General features: G+C 32.6%; 1 protein-coding gene and 1 long non-coding RNA gene across 5 annotated transcripts; one reads left to right on the forward strand and one right to left on the reverse strand.

Annotated features, from left to right (window-relative positions):
• Positions 1-1,209: 1,209 nt before the first annotated feature.
• On the forward strand, positions 1,210-5,469 carry LOC133796645 (serine/arginine-rich splicing factor RS41-like). 4 transcript variants are annotated; one of them, XM_062234246.1, is made up of 6 exons: positions 1,210-1,365; positions 1,693-1,831; positions 3,340-3,452; positions 4,017-4,249; positions 4,447-4,707; positions 4,984-5,469. In XM_062234246.1, the coding sequence occupies exons 2-6, from the start codon at positions 1,726-1,728 to the stop codon at positions 5,018-5,020; spliced, it is 750 nt and encodes a 249-aa protein (XP_062090230.1). In that variant the 5' UTR covers positions 1,210-1,365; positions 1,693-1,725; the 3' UTR covers positions 5,021-5,469. The 4 variants fall into 4 exon arrangements, with proteins under 4 accessions (XP_062090230.1, XP_062090231.1, XP_062090232.1 ...); XM_062234247.1 differs by having other exon boundaries at positions 4,020-4,249; XM_062234248.1 differs by lacking the exon at positions 1,210-1,365 and adding an exon at positions 2,885-3,129 and having other exon boundaries at positions 1,694-1,831.
• Positions 5,470-14,411: 8,942 nt separating this feature from the next.
• LOC133793649 (uncharacterized) lies at positions 14,412-16,179 on the reverse strand. Its single transcript, XR_009874907.1, has 4 exons — positions 16,032-16,179; positions 15,876-15,951; positions 15,348-15,409; positions 14,412-14,630 (listed from the first exon to the last, which is right to left on the reverse strand). It is a non-coding gene; the product is annotated as an uncharacterized LOC133793649 (long non-coding RNA).
• Between the last annotated feature and the right edge of the window lie 6,850 nt (positions 16,180-23,029).

Consider the following 23,029-nt stretch of genomic DNA (forward strand, 5'->3'; position numbering starts at 1 on the left):
ATCAATACAATTTTTATTATTATTCATCTCCTTGTGATAACAGCTTTACAAAAGCAATATATATTCTTACTATGATATATAAGTCTCAACATATATGCAAACTTTTTAGTTCTCTGTGATTGGTTTCAACACACAACAAACATTAAGCAGAGAAATCCAGAAATTACACAAACCATACAAATGCTCTCATCCAATATCGAAATTTGCGTCTAAACAATTATAACATATTTAACTATAACTTCTCAGATTTTGAATTAAAATTATATAAATTATGCAATGTATAGTCAATCAATTACAAACATTTTGACAAAAGTTTAATATATCGCAAGTATGAAGAAGAAATCATAAAACTTGCATTAAATAATAATAGTGTATCAAAAGACTACATTAAAACCCTAGAAAATAAAATTAGTTTATGTTCATTGCAAAAACATCCATGATAATAATTAAAGAAATTATAAAATTAAAGATGGAAAGAAAGAAAAACTAATTGTAGATCCAATCACGCTTTCCACATTGGTCTCCAAAGTGTTTATGAGTTTCTAGATATAGAAACTTAACCTAATTCACATCTAATTATGTATTTACTTTTTTAATTAGATTTAAATTGTGAAATTCCAAAAATGCCCTTCTTTAATCGCAGAAAATAAATTTTTGGGCACCTAGTGCGGTCGCGCTGCTTGCGTAAACTGGCTGGCCGTCTGTGAGCGCAGTCGCGCTGCCCTCTTGATGTGATCGCCATACTCGCCTCCAAATACAAATTTTTGTTAACTTTGTCTTTTTCTCGAATTCCCAAGCCTATTTCAATTTCATTTCATTCCAAATCCTTCCAAACTTAAAATATCACAACTAAAAAAGTAAAACTGCACAAAACATCCTAAAAAATATTAAAACAGATCCTAAACTAACTCATTAAAACACACGTAAAACTCACCTATCAGTTATTATTAGAAATATTACAATTTTTTATCTATCTGTGCTGTTTTTTAGATTAGCCTGTAATCATGTGCTTTAAATAGATGAGTTCACTTAGTTAGAATAAATTTTACTTTTGATGAGACCAATATATTACAACAATATTCTTATATAAAATTGATAAATTTTGTCAAAATAAATAAATAAAAAAAAAACAAAACAAAACACGAACAACACCTAATTCTAATTGTTATACTTTAAGTCCGCAGCCAATCAGATCAATGGACATTATGTTTTATGGACAGTAATAACCTTGTTAGTTGTTGCGCCGAAAACAACGTCGTGGATTTGCGCTTCTTCTCTATTAAGAAGTTGGCTGCTTGTTTCTAGCTATCTCAAATTTACGTCTAGGGTTTCGAAGAGCTTTCGATCATCCAAAAATCCCTGAAGGTAAAGAATCCTTATTATTTGTTCGGATCTGGTTCACTCTCCTTCCCCGCTTATTATTATCTATCTAGGGTTCAACAATTGCATTTTTTTAATGTCATACACCAATTACTCTGGTGATTCTAATTGATTTTGAAAACGTTTGCTAAAGCGAGTAGTAAATTTACCCTCTCTTTCTTTAAGTTGTACTGGAAATATGTCAAATTGAATCATGTTAGACTGAATAACCAGAAATAATGGATCGCATTATTTTCTAATTAAAACCCTGCTATTGATTATGCTAATGTATATATATATATATATATATATTTGTATGTATTTGTGTTGAAGGGTTTTGGAAGACTGTCGTTTGGGTTGAAGAAAATGAGGCCTATCTTTTGCGGGAACTTGGAGTTTGACTCGCGCCAGACTGAGGTCGAGCGGCTCTTCAGAAGATATGGCAAGGTTGAAAGGGTTGATCTCAAGTCTGGTAAGAAATTATTAATATATTTTTTATAATAATAATTTTAAAGTAACTTTGCTATTGCATTATTTATGATCAACTGCCTATGAGTACATAAAGTTATGATTATTTGCTCTGGATTACTGTTTGATTAGTCAAGCCTTATTTGCTGTTGACAACATGTTATTCGTTTGTTTTTTTTAATGCCTTTCTGTGGAGTTATGAGCTGTTTTGCCTGGTTTTTTTTGCGGTTACTGGATTAGTTTGCAAAGCTCGGATGAAGTATTAAAAGGACCTGTGTCACTTTGTGTAAACCGATTTACGTTATATACAAGTTAATGCTGATTTGATTGTTGGAATTTTGATTTATGCTGTCTACGCAAAGAATGAGGATGGATAGTTAATGTTTACCTGTCTTGCTGCAGCAATTAAGCATCGAAACATAGTATTTTGGTTTCTCACAGATGTTGCGCCTTTTACTTTTTCTGATTTGTTGTTGACATGGCGATTCTCATTGATGAGAGTTTCATCTTATGTTGAGTCATATTGGGCTTCCAGATCCAGTGCCAAAAGTAGTGTACAACCATTTAGAATTTGTCATAAGAGATATAACTTGTTGACCTGATTGTCTCAGTGAGTGAGTGAGTGACGGTGACAACTCTGTTTTTCTTTCATGATCGTTTTGAGGTTTTCAATCCTGTAAAGTTTATTTATTTATTTTGGGAAAGAGGAGTGTCTTTTTGCTTGCAAATGTCTTTTTGAGAAATGTAGCACACCATGTGTATGCGTGTCAGTGTGTGTGAGGGATAGCATCATTCCAGGCAGTTTGAACTGTTACTTTTGGGTGTTTACTTGGAGGGTATTTCGTAGGTGTAATGCATATTTCCCAATTTTAGCTTAAATCTCATGGACTCTAGTGTCTATGAGCTCACCGGGAAAGATATCAGCTTCTGCAAAAAAGGGTCAATCTATTCTCTAAACATTTCATTTTTTTAATGGCTGTATACGTTTCTTCCCCTTTAAGAGAAACAAGTTTATATGAAACACAAACCCCAGGACTCAACAATTTCTTTGGCGCAGGATTTCCTGGAATGTCCATGCTCTTCTTGGATGGATGTCGTTCTCTGCATTTCTTTTATAGATGTGCCCAGGCTTCATCTTGTTGTATTAATCCAGAAGAATTAATCTGATCTGCCTTAGCCCTGCCATCCGACATTCCATCAGACACCATTGCTTTTTCATTCCTCATGACTTTTGCTCAGTGTTCAATTTCAGACATGTTTCAACAGTTACATAGTAGCATCATGACATTGCAGCCATTGCAGGTTTTCTGTTAATTTCTAACATTACATTTTGAGAAGTCTGGATTTCCTTAAAGTTTAGAATGTCTGGCTTTTTTTTTTTTGCTTGTTTGTTAGTATTATAGTTGCTGTTGCTGTTTGTTATTATTATTATTATTATTGCTGCTGTTTGGAAGATTAACTTGTTTATGACTGGTTTATCTGTGCTGTTTTCCTAATTATCTGATTTTATAGGGTTTGCTTTTGTCTATATGGAGGATGAGAAAGATGCTGAGTATGCTATTCGAAGACTAGACAGGACAGAATTTGGTAGAAAGGGACGTCGACTGCGTGTGGAATGGACTAAGGTAAGTTAATAAACTATGATAGCTGGATTTTTTAAAAGTTTCTGCATTTGATGGCTCCCCTTGGCCAAACATACTTATTTGGTTTGAAATTCAATTATTTAAGGTTATACTTGTAAGTTTTACCACTGTACCTCAGATGCGGTCTATTTCAGTGTTTTCAAATTACAACCAAGAGGGAAAGCTCAAATTTTAGGCATGTGGTTTGCCCCCATAAGGCTTGAGGTTCAAGTCCTTCTTGGGCATCAACATAGCAATTGCTATAATTTTCTCGTTCCCAAATATTGTAGGGGTAGGCGGGGAGCATAGTTTAAAATAAAAATGCCTCTCTCATTTTTATGCCCTTGAGCTCAGTTACGTGGATGTTCTTTTAAATAGTAATCTATTGTTTAGTTTCATTATTAACCTTCAGATTATATAATTATTACACATGTATGAGATGGATTCTTATTTGGAAATAAAATAAGTGTGGTGAAAACAAATTATATATTCAAAGCCTTTTTTATCTTTTTTTTTTTTTTTTTAAATTTTCACTCTCGTTAATCCCCCGAAATTTATGGCTTGCAGCAGGAACGTGGGGTCAAGAGATCTAGTGATTCAAAATCTTCAGCCAACACTAAACCATCAAAAACCCTCTTTGTTATTAATTTTGATCCAGTTCATACAAGAACAAGAGATTTGGAGGACCACTTCGATCAGTATGGAAAAATATTGAACATAAGGATAAGAAGGAACTTTGCATTTATTCAGTTTGAATCACAAGAAGATGCTACCAAGGCATTGGATGCAACAAACCTGAGGTTGTACTTTTGTGTTGCAAATTTTCTTCAGTATAGTTCTCTGATTTATAAATTTTGCCTGTCAGCCTTTGTTTGGACAAAAACCATATCTAAATCATTTTAATGGCTTAATCTAAACACATTTTTCTTAGAAGATTATGTGGTCTCTATCATATATGCCTTGCCTTGACTTTGATTTTTCTATTTGTGAGTTTCAGCAAGTTTATGGATCGGGTTATTTCTGTTGAATATGCCATTCGTGATGATGATGATAGGAGAAATGGCTACAGTCCTGATAGAAAAGGCCGTGATACATCTCCTGATAGAAGTTATGATCGTGGGAGGTCTCGTAGTCCATACCGTAGAGATAGGGAAAGTCCTGACTATGGCCGTGGATCTCATCATGGTTCCAGACCTGATTCAAGAAGAAGTCCTGGTTATGATAGAGGGAGAAGCCCAGTTAATGACAGATACAACAGGTATAACGAGCTCTATATTTATTATGTTGGTTGAGAGGTTTACTTTTCCCATTTGTTGTTATCTCCTTTTGTTTAGATCTTTCCTGTAAAGATCAACAAAATAATACAGCTGTGAAACCCTAGACATTAATTTAAACTGAAAATTGTAGAAAAGATACTGAACTCCTCGTTCATTTTGTTCATCTTCTCTTGATGTTTATACTTTATGCTCGTTCCCTTGTGAATATGCTATACTTAGAAGTACCCCCTAACTGTCTTTCTTTTGCTGAAATGCAGCCGTTCACCACCGCCCATGGAAAGACATCGGTCTTAAGAAGTTCAATGATGATAGTGTTTGGTAGGTTTTTTTAGCACCCCTTCCCCCAACGGTTGACATTTTAACTCTTGGAAATTGACTTGTTATTAGTGCTCTCTGACACTCTTGTGATGAGTTTAAACCTCCCTGTGCTTTTCAATTGGTAAATTTTAGATATTGTCTTAGGCAGTTATGTTTTAATGGATATTTAATTATTTTTATCTGTAAGTTTATATTTACGGTTGCTAGGACTGTCTGCATGTATTGTGGGGATGGAAATTAGTGTCTTGGTTGCTAGGAGAAAAATGAAATCCCCTTTGTGGAGCTTTGAGATGCGAGCATCTACTTTTTGGTAATTTCCACGTACATGTTATTGGGTCTTGATTGATAGCCATTAAAAACCTACTTTGTTGGGGACATAATTTCTTTTTCTTGTCTCCATTATGTCATGACTCTTGAGTTGAACATATCTTGGCTATCTTTGCTGATTTAATCCAGTTTTGAAATGTACACGATTATCCATATTCCCAGGCTTTCTTGGTTAGATATCTGTGGAATCACTATTGTATCAGTAAAAATATATACAACTAATCCACGTTAGATAAAAAATAATCTCTTTGCTTGGCAAGTGGAATTTTGAGAAGAGGAGATTTGAGGGATTGACATTCTCATCTTTCTCGTTAACAATTTAAAATAAATATAATGATCCTTTTTTTTTTTCCTTGTTCATCCTTGACAAACGTGTACCAAGGTCTTTGTTTTCTCATATTTCTATTTTTTAAGCCCAATGGAGAAAAAACATGAATTTTTTCCAAATTATAGGGAACAATAAAAATGTTTTTAAGGTAGGGTGGTGGAGAGCACTAAAATGGACCGCAACATGGAAGAAAGCAAACAAAAAGAGGAAAAGCAGTAAAGGCAGCCAGGGCATACCGGACAGGGAACAGAGTCACGTCCTTTGCACGCGTCTTGGTTGGTTCAATTGTCCTTGTGCTAGAACAAGACTAGGCTCACTTGTCCTTGTGCTAGAACAAGACTAGGCTCACCTCAGTCAACTCTCTCTCTCTCTCTCTCTACTTTACCCTATCACGCAGCCTTTTCCACATTTGAAATCAACCACTCAAAAAGTCTCAATTATATCATCCTTTGCCAATTTCTTCTGTTTAGATTTTACTAAACAAAAAGTTAATACAATACCCCAACCTCCCAAAGTAAAATAGGGAATGAGAAAAAAGAAAAAGAAAAAAGGGGAGTTGTCCTTTTCTTTTGTTTTTATCGTCGGTTGGTTTCAACAACACAATTTATTATAATACAATATGACTTAATACCAAACATATCCTAAGATATTATATTAGACTTAATTGAGTTAATAGTCTGTTAGCTAATGATAAAGGTTAAGGGTGCGTTTGGCTGACCATATTAAAAAAAAATATTTGGTCGCTGTGTTTGGCCATTGGATCCTAAAAATGGGCACGCAGAACAAAACGAACTACATGCACCACTCATCATGATATAAATCTATTTATAATTTATAACCTGTTTGAACCCTTAATGGACTCTTGACATGTTGTGTTTGTAATTATAGTAATATCACGAGAACAAAAGAACAACTTCCTAAGATTAAGACATGGTCCTAAGCAGTACTTTGAATCTATCTAGACAATTCTCATATTCCCTATACTGTACTATTTTTCAAAAATATTAAGACAGAGGTAGAAATGTAGAGGCATCAACGATCAAAATCAAACTTAAGTGTGTTGTGTTTGTCATTTAAGAACTCGTTTTACAAAACAATACAACAATGTCTATTTTAAGGTCATAATACCGCGCATGCAACAAATAACATGATACCCAAACCCAATCATTGTATATCTTGCAAGTAAAATCTCTGTATTGATGTGATATTCTATAGTTAATATTACAAATAATAATAATAATACAAAAACGTTATTATTATTACTAAACTTTGCTTTTGTTTGAATAGAAACTTGACAATAATATAACAACACCAAAATTAATAATTCTTATTAAATACAAAACCTTGATGCAATCGCACATACACCATAAATTGAAATCTATTTACTCCAAAATTTCTTTCTTAGGTGACACTTCAGCCATTTGATTTTTTTTTTTTACAAAAGACCAATTTTATATATAAAAAAATCATAATATACTGGTCTCTTACATATGGTAGAATTTTTTCTAACCAAAGTGAACTTATCATCCATCAAAATTATATGTTAATGACTAATAAAAAAATAATAATTGGAAAGATAGATAACAAATGTATAGGGTCTGATTGGTTCGCGATTAGAAAACTGTATTTTTGAAAAGTGAGATTCTAAAATGAAAATCTGAATTTAGTGACTAAAATCATGTTTCTGAAAATGTGATTGGTTCAATGTCAGTAAACTGTTTTTGAGTTTTAAAAAAATGAATCTATGTTTGGTATTAAATTTGAAAATATAACATAAACTGAATATGTGATTGGAACAGCTGAATTTGAATATTATTTTAATTTTATATATTTTATATACATAGGTTGTATAATATTAAATTTTGACTTATCAATAGATTTAATTAAGTAAAATTTAATTATATTGATAAATTAAAATTTAATAATAATTATTGATTAGATTTATAACAATATTGCATTGTCATCTATAAAAATACCCGCACAACTTATTTTTGAATTGTGCATAAATGTCATAAAATATTCTATAAACACCTTATTAGTAGTGGGAACATACTCAAGTCATAAAAATTGACAAAAAAAAAATAATAATAAATACAAGCAATGATACAAAGGATAGGAGTAGAGAGAACAAACAAATCCTGATTTTGATTTTAAGTTTTTGGAGAAAAAATCACAAAACAAAGAAAATGCAAAATTGTTGTTTTCTAAATTACAACACAAAATTAGAATTCTGATTAGGATATAGTTTTCAAAAACAATCTACCAATCAAATATTTTGGTAGGTCCCACAAATTTTAAGTTTTCAAAATCATAAAATCATTTCCAAATCCCCTACCAATCATACCCATAATTTCTCGAATGAGAATATCTCATTGAGATAAAATAGAATTCTAAGAAAGATTATAAAATACTTATAGTATCTTTGGTAGAATGGAAAGATGGAAGGAAGAAGTGACATGAAGGGAAAGGTGTGAAAGGAAATGATCTTTCCTTTGTTTGGCAAGATGGAAAGAAGGAAGGAAATAATCACAATTATTTTTTATCAAGAATAAACAAGTTTTTTCTCCATATTATATTTTAATATAATGTTTGATTGATTCAAAAAGTGTCCATATTATATTTTAATATAATGTTTGATTGATTCAAAAAGTGTTACAAAGAGTGATTATTTAATCTAGTGGGAGAATGTTATATTATTTCTTATATTATAATATTAGATTAAATAATGTGACAAAATGTGATTTGTCACACCCTGTAACATATAATTGAGACTTACAAAATCGGACACATGTGTGTGCCCAAATGTGACATATTTTGGAGTTCCTAATCTTTACTTCTAATCCCAAATATTACCCAATAATGTGTAGATTGTGTGTTACACATTTTAGTTTGGATTTCACAAAGCCATTATAAAATATAGTTGTTGGAGAGATGTTTTTAACTCCCATTAGATGTATGCAGGTTACAAATCATGTGGCTGCTAGGGGTGTTCGTGGTGCAGGTGGTGCAGTTTTTCTCTAATTTTTTGCACCGCACAACATATGCAGTTTGAGCAATTTTCCAAACCACAACCCGCACCGCATCACAAAAATTTGGTGTGGTGTGGTGTGGTGCGGTGTGGGCGGTTTATACCTATTGCCAAATAATTTAACAATTGAACATTATATTTAATAAATATTCGTAATAAATCTCATAATCATAAAGTGTTTAACAAAATAATTAAATGTACAACAAATTAATAAAATTTTAGCAAAACAATAAAAATATAACAAACTAATAACAAAGAAAAAATTTAATATATAAGTAAAGATTTTAGTTAATGAGGAATATCTTTATATTAAAGTAGAATATGTGTTAACAATTTATAAAACATTATATATTTTTTCTAGATATTGTGTATATTTTACTATATAAATATTTATGCATTAATTTTAAATGTGGTAAAAAAGAAAAAAATATATAAAAAGTTAATATATAATGATGCGGTGCAGTGTGGTTTGAACCACATTTATAAAATTTAAAACCGCAAACCGCACTGCACCACATGGCTTGGCAAAAATACAAACCGCAACCGCATCGTAAAGGATTCTAAATCGTAAATTGCGGTGCAGTGTGGGCGGTTTTATGAACACCACTAGTGGCCGCGACCACTGTTTATCCCTGGCTGCCGCCTGAGAGATAGAGGCCAGTGGTCGCGACCACTGATACTCCTGGCCGCGGCCAGTGAGGCTGACAGCCAATACCTCGTTTCAGTTTTTTCCAATTTGAACGGTTCTAACATCCTAAGCAACTCTCAAATCTTCATTTTAATTCCATAAAACATCTAATTAAACATTGGTAACAACCATGGAGTTGGTGGAATTTGAAATTCAAAGGGTATCTCAAACTCTATAAATAGGAGTCTAATGCTCACTTGTAAGACATACAATTTTCTATCCACAAAGCACTTGGCTGGAAAATCACCATGGAAGTTTGATAATTCCAGAGAGATATTGTAACGCCCTGGTTACCCTAGAATAGTTACGGTGAACGGTGAACCGGAAATTTGACCCGCTACCCGAGTCCTTTGGTTAAAAACGTGATCTAAGTGTTGTTATCAGGTTAAGGTGTAAAACCAATAAAAAAGAAAGGGTACATTTCATTAAGTAAATAAACTGCTCATGAGCCTTTTTAAAATGTTTACAAGTAGTTCGTAATACAAAAGAGTAGCTACAGTTCCAAATTTACAATCCCCGCCGGCCTAAGCGGCAAAAATAGGGTAAACCCCTAGTCCCTCTGAGAACTCCTTAACCGTGGCGGTCAAGCGGCCCTGTATGTACATCACATTGCCCAAGCTCTCCACTCAAGGCTGGTCAAGCTTTTCCTTCCCTTTACCTGCACCACATAGCACCCATGAGCCAAGGCCCAGCAAGAAAACACAATAAAACATGATATAATATCAACAATGATCATAATAACCATTCAGGACTATCAGACCGACAAATAGGTGACAATAGCCAAAAGTCACAATAATGAGCATCGCTCCTTCTAGCCATGTGACGATAGGGTCACCAGGGCTTAACTGATAGGTGATTTCTTTCATAAGCTTGTCCAGGACAGGTGCATGGTGATTGGTCACCAACATAACCTTCACCACGACTCTAGGGTCGAAACTATGGACAACGTCCCTTAGCCACGTGACAAACGGTCACCGGGGTCATATACCTTGGCTATAGTCATCTGGTCGTAGACCAGGCAAGCGCTTATAAGTTCATCGACCTTAGGGCCAGTCCCGCATTAATACCATAGAGCCACTCAATGCGTGATCATCGACATTAGAGTCGGTCCCTGACTAGTCAGTGTCACAAACAGGTAATCAGCGTTCATTAGCATTTAATATGCAATCCATGTCCACAAATATCAACCAACATGCCTCAATAGAACACCATGCATGTCATATACCTGTACAGGGTGCAACTGTATTCATACACTGTTTTCTTACCTCAAGTTCGAGCGAAAAGTATGATAAAGACGACCCCTGAGAACGATCGGTCTTTTAGTTCCTTAGCGGTTACCTAATCACAACCAATTATAACCTCCATTAATGAGAATCCACAATAATAGGGTCTTAACCTAAGCACCACCCTCGGGACCTCGAAACATGCCCACACGGTGAGTAGATTCGATCCCGTGCCTTAGGGATTGAAACCCCAAGTCAAAAACCCTTAAAAACACTCAAAACGGGGTTTGGAAGGAACAGGGTAGCACTACAGCGCTCAACCCCTAGCGCCACAGCGCTCTACACAGAGCCTCCCAAGCACCAAAAAGCCTCCTGAGGAGCGCTATAGCGCCCTAGGGTGGGCGCTGTAGCGCTACCTCCAGGCCCAAACACCCCTGAACCGACCTTCTTCATCTCCTTCGATTCTAACTCGATTTCCAAGCTTCCAAAGCCTATTCTTGATGCCAAATAAACCCAAAAACCATCCCAACACACCCCAAACATCACAAGCATGGGAACCCTAGCCAAAACTCCCAACAAAACCCATGAATTCATCCTAGTAATCTCAGCTGCAAAACAAACCAAAACAGAGCAAACCAAAGAAAACCATGGTTAGAAACTTACCCAAAGCTTGGCTTATGATGGCCTTCAATGGTGGAACACACTCCCAAACTCCCAAGGCTTGCTTCCTAAGCTTGAATCCTCAAAATTGGTTTAAAAACCACAAAGAACAGTGAGGAGAAGAAGGTACGGGAGAACTCTAAAGTATACTCTGTTTTCCATCACCTTTCTCAGCTATCAAATGTTATATCTATCCTAGGGGTGAAATGTCCATTTTACCCCTAGGTCAATAAATACTTTCTAAAGGCTCTCAAGGGCATTTTTGGTACTTTCCCCTTAACTCGTTAATCATAATTAACGCTCTCCAATTCCCGCTATTCACAACAATCTCGAACACCAATAATTCACATCCCGTTACCCTTTATCTCCCGGTAACGCCCTAATCATCAAAATCACCCCGAGACTCAACCCAAGTCCCGACACTCAAACCTGTTGTGACTAAACCGCTAATCAATATTCTACGATCGTCTCATGTCGAATAACTCGAACAAACCCACATCATAATGTGGTCTCAGCATATATCACTCACATGCATACATTTAACATTATATTATAATATAATTCTTATAAACATGCACAAACACATTTAATGGCATAATTAAACAGTTATGGCCCTCCCGGGCGTTAACCAGAATAGGGAATCCGGGGCATTACAGATATTTCCTTGAGAGATCTCTTAGTGCTTAGAGAATAGGAGAAATAAGTTTTTGGACAAAGGTTTTGAAACTTGTTCAAGTTGGTGATCCCCACTACTCTACACTTTGGTTGTGTGAGAGTTTGTGTTCTTATTATTGTTTTCTTCATTCTTTTATTCTTCTTGTTCTTATTTACTTGTATTATTATTGTTTTGAGTTTGTGATCTTCATCTTCTACATCTTTCTATTTACTTGTATTTTGAGCAATAGAGTTGTAACACTTGTTTATCTATCATCTTGTCTTTTGTATTATTTTGCTTAGAGTTGTATTTTGGTTTCTCTATTCCCATTTAATATAATATATTCTCTAATCATAAATGTGTTATTTGAATAATATTATAAATATTTTATACATTAAATAGTATAGTTTGTGATTTAAAATGTTATAATTTTCTTTAAAAAAAAAATCATAAATAATGTCTAGATTTAATTTTTCTTTTAATATGTCTATGTCATTTATATATATATAATATTGTTTTATTTATTTAAAATTTATATTACAATCATAAAAACTTAATAAATATATTTAATAATTTTTTCATATTATGAAACTTTGAAAATCAAATATTTGAAAACTTGAGTGTGTATTTTTTAAAAAAAATAAGAACCATAAAAAAGTAAAAGAAAAAACAAAAAAAATATGTATTTAAGAAAAAAATCTCTTAAAATTAAGCAACCTAGTATATATATACGTGAATCTTTTTATACCCCTTATTTTGCTTTTTCAATATTAAAAAAAGAAGAGTGCTAAGAAAACTCTCTAGCTCACTCTATTTTGTATTTGATGACACGGGTCATGTTTAAGTATGACTTATTTTTATAAAATAATTAGTCATAGTTTTTTAATTTTATTACATTTATGCCACTATAATTAAATTACTCAACCCACTTGTTTATTTACGGGAGAATAATAATTAAGAAAAACAAAAAAATAAGCACAATAAGCTTTTTTCATTAGCAATTTATTGCTTTGTACTTATATCACCAAAATTTATTTATAATAAAGGTTTTTTTTAACAATAAAATTTTAGAAAAATAGTCAAGACGATATCTATACTTCCAAGTAAAAGAAATTATACTTTAATTATGAAGACACGTATCAATCAGCACTTAAAAAACAAATAAAAATCATTTATAAATTAGAAATAACTAACTTGAATTACTTTTTATTTTAGTTTAGATTTTAATTGTATGATTATAAATATTCTTTTTGCTCAAAAAAAAAACAAATCTTTCAAGTGGATTTTACTTTATATTTTGTATTTCCAAAAGGATCTTATAATTTTACATTCAATTGATCTATTTTTGTTTTAAAGAAAACACTATAATTATTTAATCTGAATATTTAATCGTCTATAATCTAAAATAATATATTAAATTTGTAATAAAAAGAACTAATAATAAATTTGTAGTTATAATGTTAAATCATAATAATAATTTTTGCTTAGTAATTTAAGCATTTGTTTTGCTGTGTAATGAAAAAAACTTCTAAATATTGCCATATTATGCGTTGTGCTTATTTTCTAAAAAACATGACATTATGTTTTTTCTTCCTAATTTTCATTCTCCCTAAATAAAAATGTGAGTTGGGTAAATTAATTACATTGGTACAATTGTAATGAAGTTAAAATTTCATGTTCAATTATTTTATAAAAAAAATATATTGTTTAAAAGATGACACATGTAATTACCTTACGTTAATTTTTATGTTATAGTTTATACTTGAGCGGTGGAATTAGAAAGATTGCTTTAGAATATTTTATTTTAAGATATGATTTTATGACTTAGTAAATAATTATAAATTGGGTAATTATAATTATTATGGTTAGTATTTATGGAAGTTTATTTATTTTATGGAAATTAGAAGCACATGATTTAGTTAGTATATAGTTTTCATTAAGGAAATAAGAAATTATACAATAGGTACACATGTTATTTGGTGATTGAAGTTGTGTACATGTGGCATTAAAATAAGTCCAATTATTTGAATTTCTAAGAGCTTGGCCAAAATACACTAGGACTAGCTATTTGGAATTTTTTTTTTTTAAATTTATTAAATAAGTGGCATGAAAAGCTTGATGTGGGGACTAAGTTTTACTTGGTTGGAGACCAAGATTAGTCACAGGCGTGTAGAGCATGGAAATAGGCAAATGTTGGACTTATTTTGAACTTCAAGAACTAGGTGTCAATCTAAGCTTACTAAGGGGAGACTAAAAGACTAAGTTGTGAGGGTCAACCACTACATAGAGAAGATATGTGATGTTTGAAGCTTGTTGGAGGATTTTGAATTTGAAAACACATAGGTGTAGGTGTAATACCCTCACTTATTTTACTTAGAACCATATTTGAAGTGTTACGTTTTAAAACTATATCATAATTACTTTCAGCGAAAGTCTAGATTTTTTTTTAAAACTTATTTCACATTATTTACTTTAAACATAAATTGTATCTTAAACATATTATACATAAGTATTAAATAACCAAATCTGTTTTCAAAACATAACTTCACACTTTATTACAAACATCACACTGATAACTGAAATAACCCACAAAAAGGTCAATATGTTCATATGTACAAATCAGGATCAGGACCATGCTTCAGTTCTCCTTATGTCATTCACTCATTTCTTTCTCTACCTGCAACACAAGACAACTGTGAGCCTAAAGCTCAGTAAGCAAAGTAATGCATGTAATGCTAATGATTACTCAATGTCAAAAGACATACACAATTCTTTTTAAATTTTTGGTCCTTTAATATTGTGCACACTATTTGAATTGGTCAATGCATGCAGGGCTTGTTATTCGTATAATATAAAATCCTATGGGTTCTCCTCCGGCTAGCCATCACCACTGTAGGGCACATTAAAAACCTTATTCCATCGTTGTCCCGTCAGACTCAAGAGTTAAGGCGGCCACACACTGTGGTGTCAATACATATAACAATAACTCATATGGAGGATAAATAAAAACGGAAACATGACAAACAATATAATTGGTTCACTAAAATCTAGCCCAAATTATTGGGTAGCCACTATAAGCCTACTATAGGCCTCCGTTTACACTTATTAACACTTTCATTTGTCTTTTCAAAACAATGGCACTGAACTTAAACTTCTTATTACAACTTTATTTTATGTTGCACAAAACTTGCTAAGGCATCATATAATTAATCATCACAATATCATGCATGGTCTTATATCATATAATAATTTACCATATCACTATTATGCCATGCATACAAATTTATGATGAAGTGTCAATGTATGTTAATACCACTTACTCACAAAATATTCATATAATGCATACTTTCACATAACATGTTATTCTTGTGTTACAGTTGAGTACTTTACTTACCTTCTGTCCAAAATATATTTCACCGTGTAACAAGTGGTGTCTTAGGTGTTGATGTGCTTATCCTGACAATGGCATGGATTTATCATCATAATGATGACAGTAATACATTGAACTCATTTAAAAATACCCATAAAACATCATATCAAATTTCATATCAAAATCATGCTTAAAATGCCTTAAACCACCTAGATCGAGCATTAGATTTATCTTAGACACTTAGAGAAATTTTGACAGAGTTTCCCCTTAATTTTAGCTATCCTAAAATATCAAAATCATCCAATAATCAACATCAAATAACCTGCCATAATTATATATCTCAAATACCAACATAATTCATCATAAAGTTATCATATACCGATTTTGATAAAATTCTAATTTCCTAGATCATCACCCAAATTAAATGAGTCTCCACGTCTATTCAAACATTTATAAACATATCTACCCTCTTATAAACTCAATAAAATAACCAAAAATCAGCTTGTACTCCAAGAACCCCAAAAACCTCATAAAATACAAAATTTCACTTACCGAGCAACTTTTCGGCGAAAACAATCTCTTCAAGCTTTTCTAAACCTCAAACCACTTGGAAACCACCAAGAAATATCTTAAAAAGGATAAAACACCATATATAAGCTCTCAGCAAAATTAAAAAACATGGTTTAACTTCCAAGTACAAGAACTTACCATAAAAAGACCAAAACTAAGCTTAATCCACTTATTTGGCTTTGATTTCACTTAGATCTCCTTAGAATCTCTTCAAACCAGCCAAGAAATGGTTTTTGAATTTCTTTTCTCTCTGTTTTTCAGAGTCTTGGTCGTACAAAGTGATAAGGTTGATGAAAATTCTTTATTTTCAATGATTTGGCCTTATTGTATCAAAATTTGACACCTTTCATCTCATCATTTCACCTTTTGACTTATGAAAACCTTATCACTTCAATAATTTTGACTTAATCATCTTCTAGGCCTATTATCCTTATGTGTAAAACACTCACACCAAACCTTAGGTCCATATGAGTTCATACCCAATAGTTATGCTTACCCGATCGAGCGTAGCGCACTTATGCTAAGCTCGTTTTGACTTTACATCAATGCTACTGATTATGTATACCTCCCATCAAGAATTGATCTAATGGTTCTAAAACCATTTTTAATTCATCAATGAGACCTTAATCATACCTCAATTATATTTGGTCAATCCACTAATACTCAATTTTACCCCGAAATACTAGTAATCGACATTGTACTATTTTTCACCACTTAACATCTTTTGCCTTCTATATCTCACTTTTTTCACTTAATTTCATGCCTTGTCCATATTTTTTTATCCTTTCTTATATCTTTATCACATCAAACACCCATAAAAGACAACTCAAACGTCACAAGGTTAATAATATTGAGCATACATATAGACATCACATACACAACTTTTATACTTATACATGAAAACACTTATAAGAATATGCATATGCTCAAATTATACATATTGTATGATATGTAATGCAATGCAATCATGTGATTATTGGCTATATAATATCAAAATAATGTGGGTGCTACAGTAGGCGTGCGAGACCTTGTAGAGAGACTAGTGAGGACTTTGACAACACGTTGATGCATTTGAGTGTGTGTGGCATCAAATGAGGATTTGTAGCATTTTGAATTGGTAAACCATGGGCTAGCCTAAACCTCCTTTGGGAGGGAAGTTCAAAATTTAAAAACGGTTGTTGAAGAAGAGTGGAGAGGTTTAAGGAAGAAGGTTGAGATTTAGAGCCTATATATAGAGTCATTCACATCTACATTTTTCATACACAAACAAAGCTTCAAGTGCTCTCATTTTCGAAAATTGATATCTCTCAAATTTCATCTTTTGCTCAATATTCTTCCATATAGTCGAAATCACTATAAGAATAGTAGTGATCAAAATTCTACTTCTTCTATTTTCTGACAAAGCTTCAAAACACCATTGCCACTATAATTCCCTACATAGCCGAAACACACTAAGTCACCTAGCAAATTATGCAGCCAAAATATCATAAGTTTGTCAAGATCAAACTTTATTTTGCTGAGAATATACGTTGTTGTAGAGACTCTGTATTTTTGAAGTCTTGATATTTTGTTATAGGGTAAAGGTATGTGTAGCAACCCAAATTTGCTCATAAGGCTTAGGGCCTTGATTAGCGTGTCTGGAGGATAATAAGTGATTTATTGTTATAATATGTAAATTTTATGTGAATATGTGATTAGAGATGCATGTTTAGGTGAATTAAATATGCATGTGGGCCCCGTTTTGTTGTTAGGGGCATGTTTGTAATTTTAGCCCGTTGAGGGCATAAATGTGATAATTGTAATAATTGTGATATATCTGTGTTGCACGATTCGAGACAGTCCTAGGGAGCGGTGAGCTAGAAAGTCACAACGGGGTCGAATACTTGACTCGGGGCGAGTCGAGGGGTATTTCGGGCGTTAGGCGTTTTATGGGGTTATCGGGTTATAGAAATAAATATTTGGAGATATATTTGAGGTTAGAATGTTTAGGAGGGAATATTGGAGGAATTTACCATTTTGCCCTCAGGGACGTTGTTATATGGACGAAATTTTCGATCACCACTTCATTGGGAAGAGGTTGGTAAAAGATGATACCTAGGACCCAATGTAGTAAGAGAAGCAACGAAATTCTATCTCTTAGCATTGGCATAGCTCTTCTGGCAACTTTGAGCGGCAAACATTCTTTGTCTTATCTTTTCTACCACTTCTGTTGCTTCTCTTACTACATTGGGTCCTAGGTATCATCTTTTACCAACCTCTTCCCAATGAAGTGGTGATCGAAAATTTCGTCCATATAACACCCTAAGACATAGACCTTAATAAAGCCTACCCCAAAGAAACTTTTAGAAAATTAGAAACTGACCCTATTTCTTCCTCTCTCTCTTGAAGTTTTCTCCCATTTGGAAACTGGGAGCATTTTGGCGGAAACTAACCAAAGATCAAGGATTTTGAGCTAGAATTTTGGGAGCTAGAAGCTTGGAGCTTAGAGAACTAATCCAGGGATTTAACTCAGCTCAAGGTAAGCTCTTAACTTAGAGAATTATACTGGTTTTCTGATGAAATCTTAGAGTATTGCATGTGTGTTGGGTGAATAATCATATTTGAGTTAGATGAGGTTTCTAAGCTAGAATTCTTGTTAGGTTTTGTTACTGAGTCCATGGTATAACTTCTGTGATGATTAGCTTGAGTTTTTGGGTTGATTTTGGGGTTAATTGGATTGGTTTTCGTGGTAAAAATGGATGATTTTTCTGGGTTCGAAGGGTCGGGCCGTGGCATTGTTCTTGCTGAGTCGCAGCCCTCTAGAACAAAATGGTGGCCTGGGAGAAGGGTGGGTCGCGACATGCCCTAGCTTGGGTCGCGGTGCGCCTACCCTGTTTTGGGGGGAATGGTCTCTGGTTGGGGGCGGGCTGCGGCATGGTCTCATGGGGCCGCAACACTTAGTGCATTTTTGGGTATTAAAGAGGTTTTAGGCTTGGGAATCCAAAAGTTAAGGCTCGGGATGGATTTTATCACCCAGATTGATAGAATTCGAGGTCTCGGAGATTAGAATTACGACTCAAAGATATTTAATAGATTAAAACTTGATGGATGGATATTGTTGGTGCGTTGTGACTACGGTTTCAGCGAGGCTCGGACTATGGGACTGTGCTCGGGACATCGGTGCTTGGAAAGCTCAGAACACAGGTAAGAAAACTGTTGTTCCTGTAGAGCTTGTGTTGCAGGGCACGACCCATATGATTGTGTTGCAGGGCTTGGCCCTATATGATTGTGTTGCAGGGCGTAGCCCCTTTGATTGAGTTTATACGTGTTTAAGTATCTGCTTAATTATGCTGTGTGCGCATATATGTGAATGAACGGCAAGAGCCGGGAACGGCGAGGGCTGAGAACGGCGAAGGCCGGAAATGGCGAAGGCCAAGAGTGGCATTTAGCACGCGGAGTGCGAGTTGCCAGGACGAGACCCTAAAGGATACCTGGGATATCCTCACGGTGTGGACCGCGAACCCAGGGCCTGGTAAAGCGCCTGGGACGGCATGGCTGTACGTGTATAGCCTAATGATGGCTTGTTTATATGTTAAGTGTTTGATATGCATATGTTATCTGCTTGTGAGGGTTTTCTTGCTGGGCTTCGGCTCATGGGTGTTCTATGGTGCAGGTAAGGGCAAGGGGAAAGTCGACCAACCATGAGTACGGAGAGCGTGAAGTGGCGCGTACATGTTTTTCCTGCCTGGTTGCCACGCCCAGGGATTTTGTCGTTTAGCCGACTCTGGTTATATTTTTGAGTTGTAAATATTTCTAAACAGTATTTTGGGATCCCAACTGTTAAACGCTTTATGGTTTTCTATGAATGGAATTATTTTCAAAGTATGTGACTCTGTTTATGGTTTAGTTACACTTTTGTCTTAAAACCTCGACTAGCGAGTTAATTGCATGTTTTAAACTCACTTAGTAACGACTCTAAGGCAATAGGACGTTACAATATGGCTTCTATAAGGTTTAGATTTTTGAGTGTTTAATTATTATTATTATAGACTCTAATTTTAGTCTTTAATGTTATGAATAAGGTTTGGGCGAGATTCACTAGCAGTATCAAGCAATCTCTCTTATTCTTCTTTTTCTCCACACTCAATGTAAGGAAAATTAGATAGATGTAGATAATGATATTAAGTGATTGTATGACCCTAACATTTCATGTACAAGAAGATAAGTGTGGTTGGACCTAATTGATGTTCAGAATTTTATGACGGACCTAATTGATGTCTAGTAGGCTCGGATGCCAAAAACTATATGACGGACCTAAGCGATGTCTAGGGCTTGAATGCCGACCCTTTTTATAAGCATTTTATCTTTCTCTTGCATGATTTGTTATTAGCTATTATGGTTATGACTAATATTAGTTTACGATTATGCCATAGAATATTTATGGTTTTATATGAAATTGTTATCTTTGATAGAGTATTGTCATTATGGAATTATATGGACTTATGATGTTATGAATTGTTTATGCTATATATGATTGTATGAATGTTTTGTATGTATTTTCCTTACCAGACCTAGAGACTTACTCCTTATAGTATACTTATGCAGATCAAGGTAATTAAATGATAGAATGGATGATGGCGAGTTGGACCTGAATAGCAGTTGGTGTATTCGAGAGGGCCATGTAGTTTATGATTTTGAGTTTCTTTATTAGCACTTTGTTTATTTAAATTAAATGTTGCTATATTTAATGTTGTTAAAGAAAATATTTTTATTGTAAAAACTGTGATCCCTCTATTTTATGTTATTTTTTCAATAAAAGGGCAACATTTATGTTTTATGATCCAACGCTAGTTCTTGGTATTATGATTATGAGAAGTTAGGGTGTTACAACACATGTCATCAAATTATAGAGAGAGTGTAAAAGAGGGTAGACTCTTCTTAGCACTCCTCTTAAAAAATTTAGTATTGTTCGATGATGATTTTCAAGTGTAATGATTGCATTTCATTAATTTAAATAGTCAATTCATTATAAAAATCATTAATTATTTAATGAAGAATAAATAGGATTTTCCCCCGAACTATTACTAGCAAATCGTGTTCCTGGACTTTTCACGTTGTTAAAAATTTTCCTCGAACTATGCATGTTATCGAATTATGAGACTTCCGTTAGTTTCTGGATGACGTGACTCACAAAAGACTGATTTTGGAGTTTAAGCACTCACGTGATATTGCCACATCAGTGCCCCATGTATAATTTAATTAAAAAATGAATAAAAAATAATTTAAAAATTATAAAGTTTATATATATTTGATGCTTTTTCCCTTTTTTATTTAAATATTAAAAAATTAAAAAATCATATACATTAGTAACTTTAATAGTATTTTATTTGAACTATTTTGCTTTAGTTTTATTTGCGTGTACAATAAACTTCTTGTTTGATTATTTATGTTTCAATTTTTTCCTTAAAGATGGTGAATTTTAAAAATTAAACAATGTTTTATGAATTGAAAATAATAATATTTTATGAATTGGAGTATAAAAAGGATGATGTGGCTAATAGAAAAGTGATATTTCTCAAAGAATAAAAAAATAATAAATTTGACCATCTTTGAGAAAAAAAATTGAAGAAATTTAAATTGAAGCATGAATTAAAAAAAATAATGTTTTATGAATTGAAGGATACTTTTTCTTTTATTTAAATAATAAAAAATTAAAAAATCATATGCAATAGTAACATTAATAGTATTTTATTTGAACTATTTTGCTTTAGTTTTATTTGTGACAATAAATTTCTTGTGTTGATTAATTATGCTTTAAATTTTTTTCTCAAAGAAGGTGAAATTTAAAAATTAAATAAATTAAACAAATAATGTTTTATGAATTATAGTAGAAAATAATGACATGGCTAGTAGAAAAGTGATATTCATCAAATAAAAAAGAAGAAAGAAAATTGTCAATTATTAGGTAGTGGTGGCCGGGTTCATATTATAATCACACAGTAGTTATTAATTTACAATTTTATTATAATCATACTTTTATACTCAAATTCATAAAACATTATTTTTTTTATTTGTTTAAATTTTAAAATTTATTATTTTTGAGGAAAAAAATTGAAGCATAATCAATCAAACAAAAAATTTATTATACATGTAATTAAAATTAAAGCAAAATAGTTCAAATAAAAATACTATTACAATTACATGTATGATTTTTAAAAAAAATTTAAATACAAAGAAGTAAAAAATATTTAAGTAAAAAAAAGAAGTAAAAAATATATATAATTTTTAAATTTTTATTAAATTTTTAATTGAATTATACACGTGGTGTTGTCAAATCAGCATTTTGTTAGCCACATTATCTGAAAACTAACGAAAGTCACATAATTTGGTAACGTATGTAGTTCGAAGGAAATTTTTAACAATGTGAAAAGTTTGGGAACACAATTTGCAAGTGGTGATAATTCGGAGAAAAAAAATCCTATTTATTCTTTAATTAATTATCATGAGACATTCTAATAAAACTTTTTTTAACATTTTTTTTCATATTTAAATATAGAATAAGCTCATGTTGGCCTCTAAATTATTGCATGTAATTAAAACAAATTCATTTAATACGTTATGTGGATTCTTTTAAATTTTTAATAAGCATCGAATTTTCATCTAAAAAATAAATAAAAGAAAATGATGGCCACTTAAAACATCAAAATATAAGAAGCCCACATAATTAATGTTGGAAGTTTCCTTTCCTTATATCAATTTTGAAATTTAGAATTGTAGCCAGTAGTTCAAAGACATATCATTTATTGTTATTTTTTTTTCTTTATCCCGTAGAATGATGACATGGCCACCGATTTGAAATATCAATTATTTAATTTCAACATTTCCATTTCCATTTAAAATATCGTTTGAAATAAAATACATTTTCTTAAATTATTTATACTTTACGCAATAAAAATTTTCAATCCTAAAATGCAAGTACAAACAAAACCTTAGTATCCATAAACTAAACTAGCACGGCAATGGCAAATTCGAAATTTAATAATAAGATTAGAGCTATATATGTAATTTAATTGAGAGATAACTTTTACAGTAATCTGTCGCTCTCACACGTGGGAAATTTTTGGTCCGTTTAAAAATTAAAATACGACCTTTAAAAG

This window comes from Humulus lupulus, chromosome 8 (genome assembly GCF_963169125.1).
Source record: "Humulus lupulus chromosome 8, drHumLupu1.1, whole genome shotgun sequence".
NCBI lineage: Eukaryota > Viridiplantae > Streptophyta > Magnoliopsida > Rosales > Cannabaceae > Humulus > Humulus lupulus.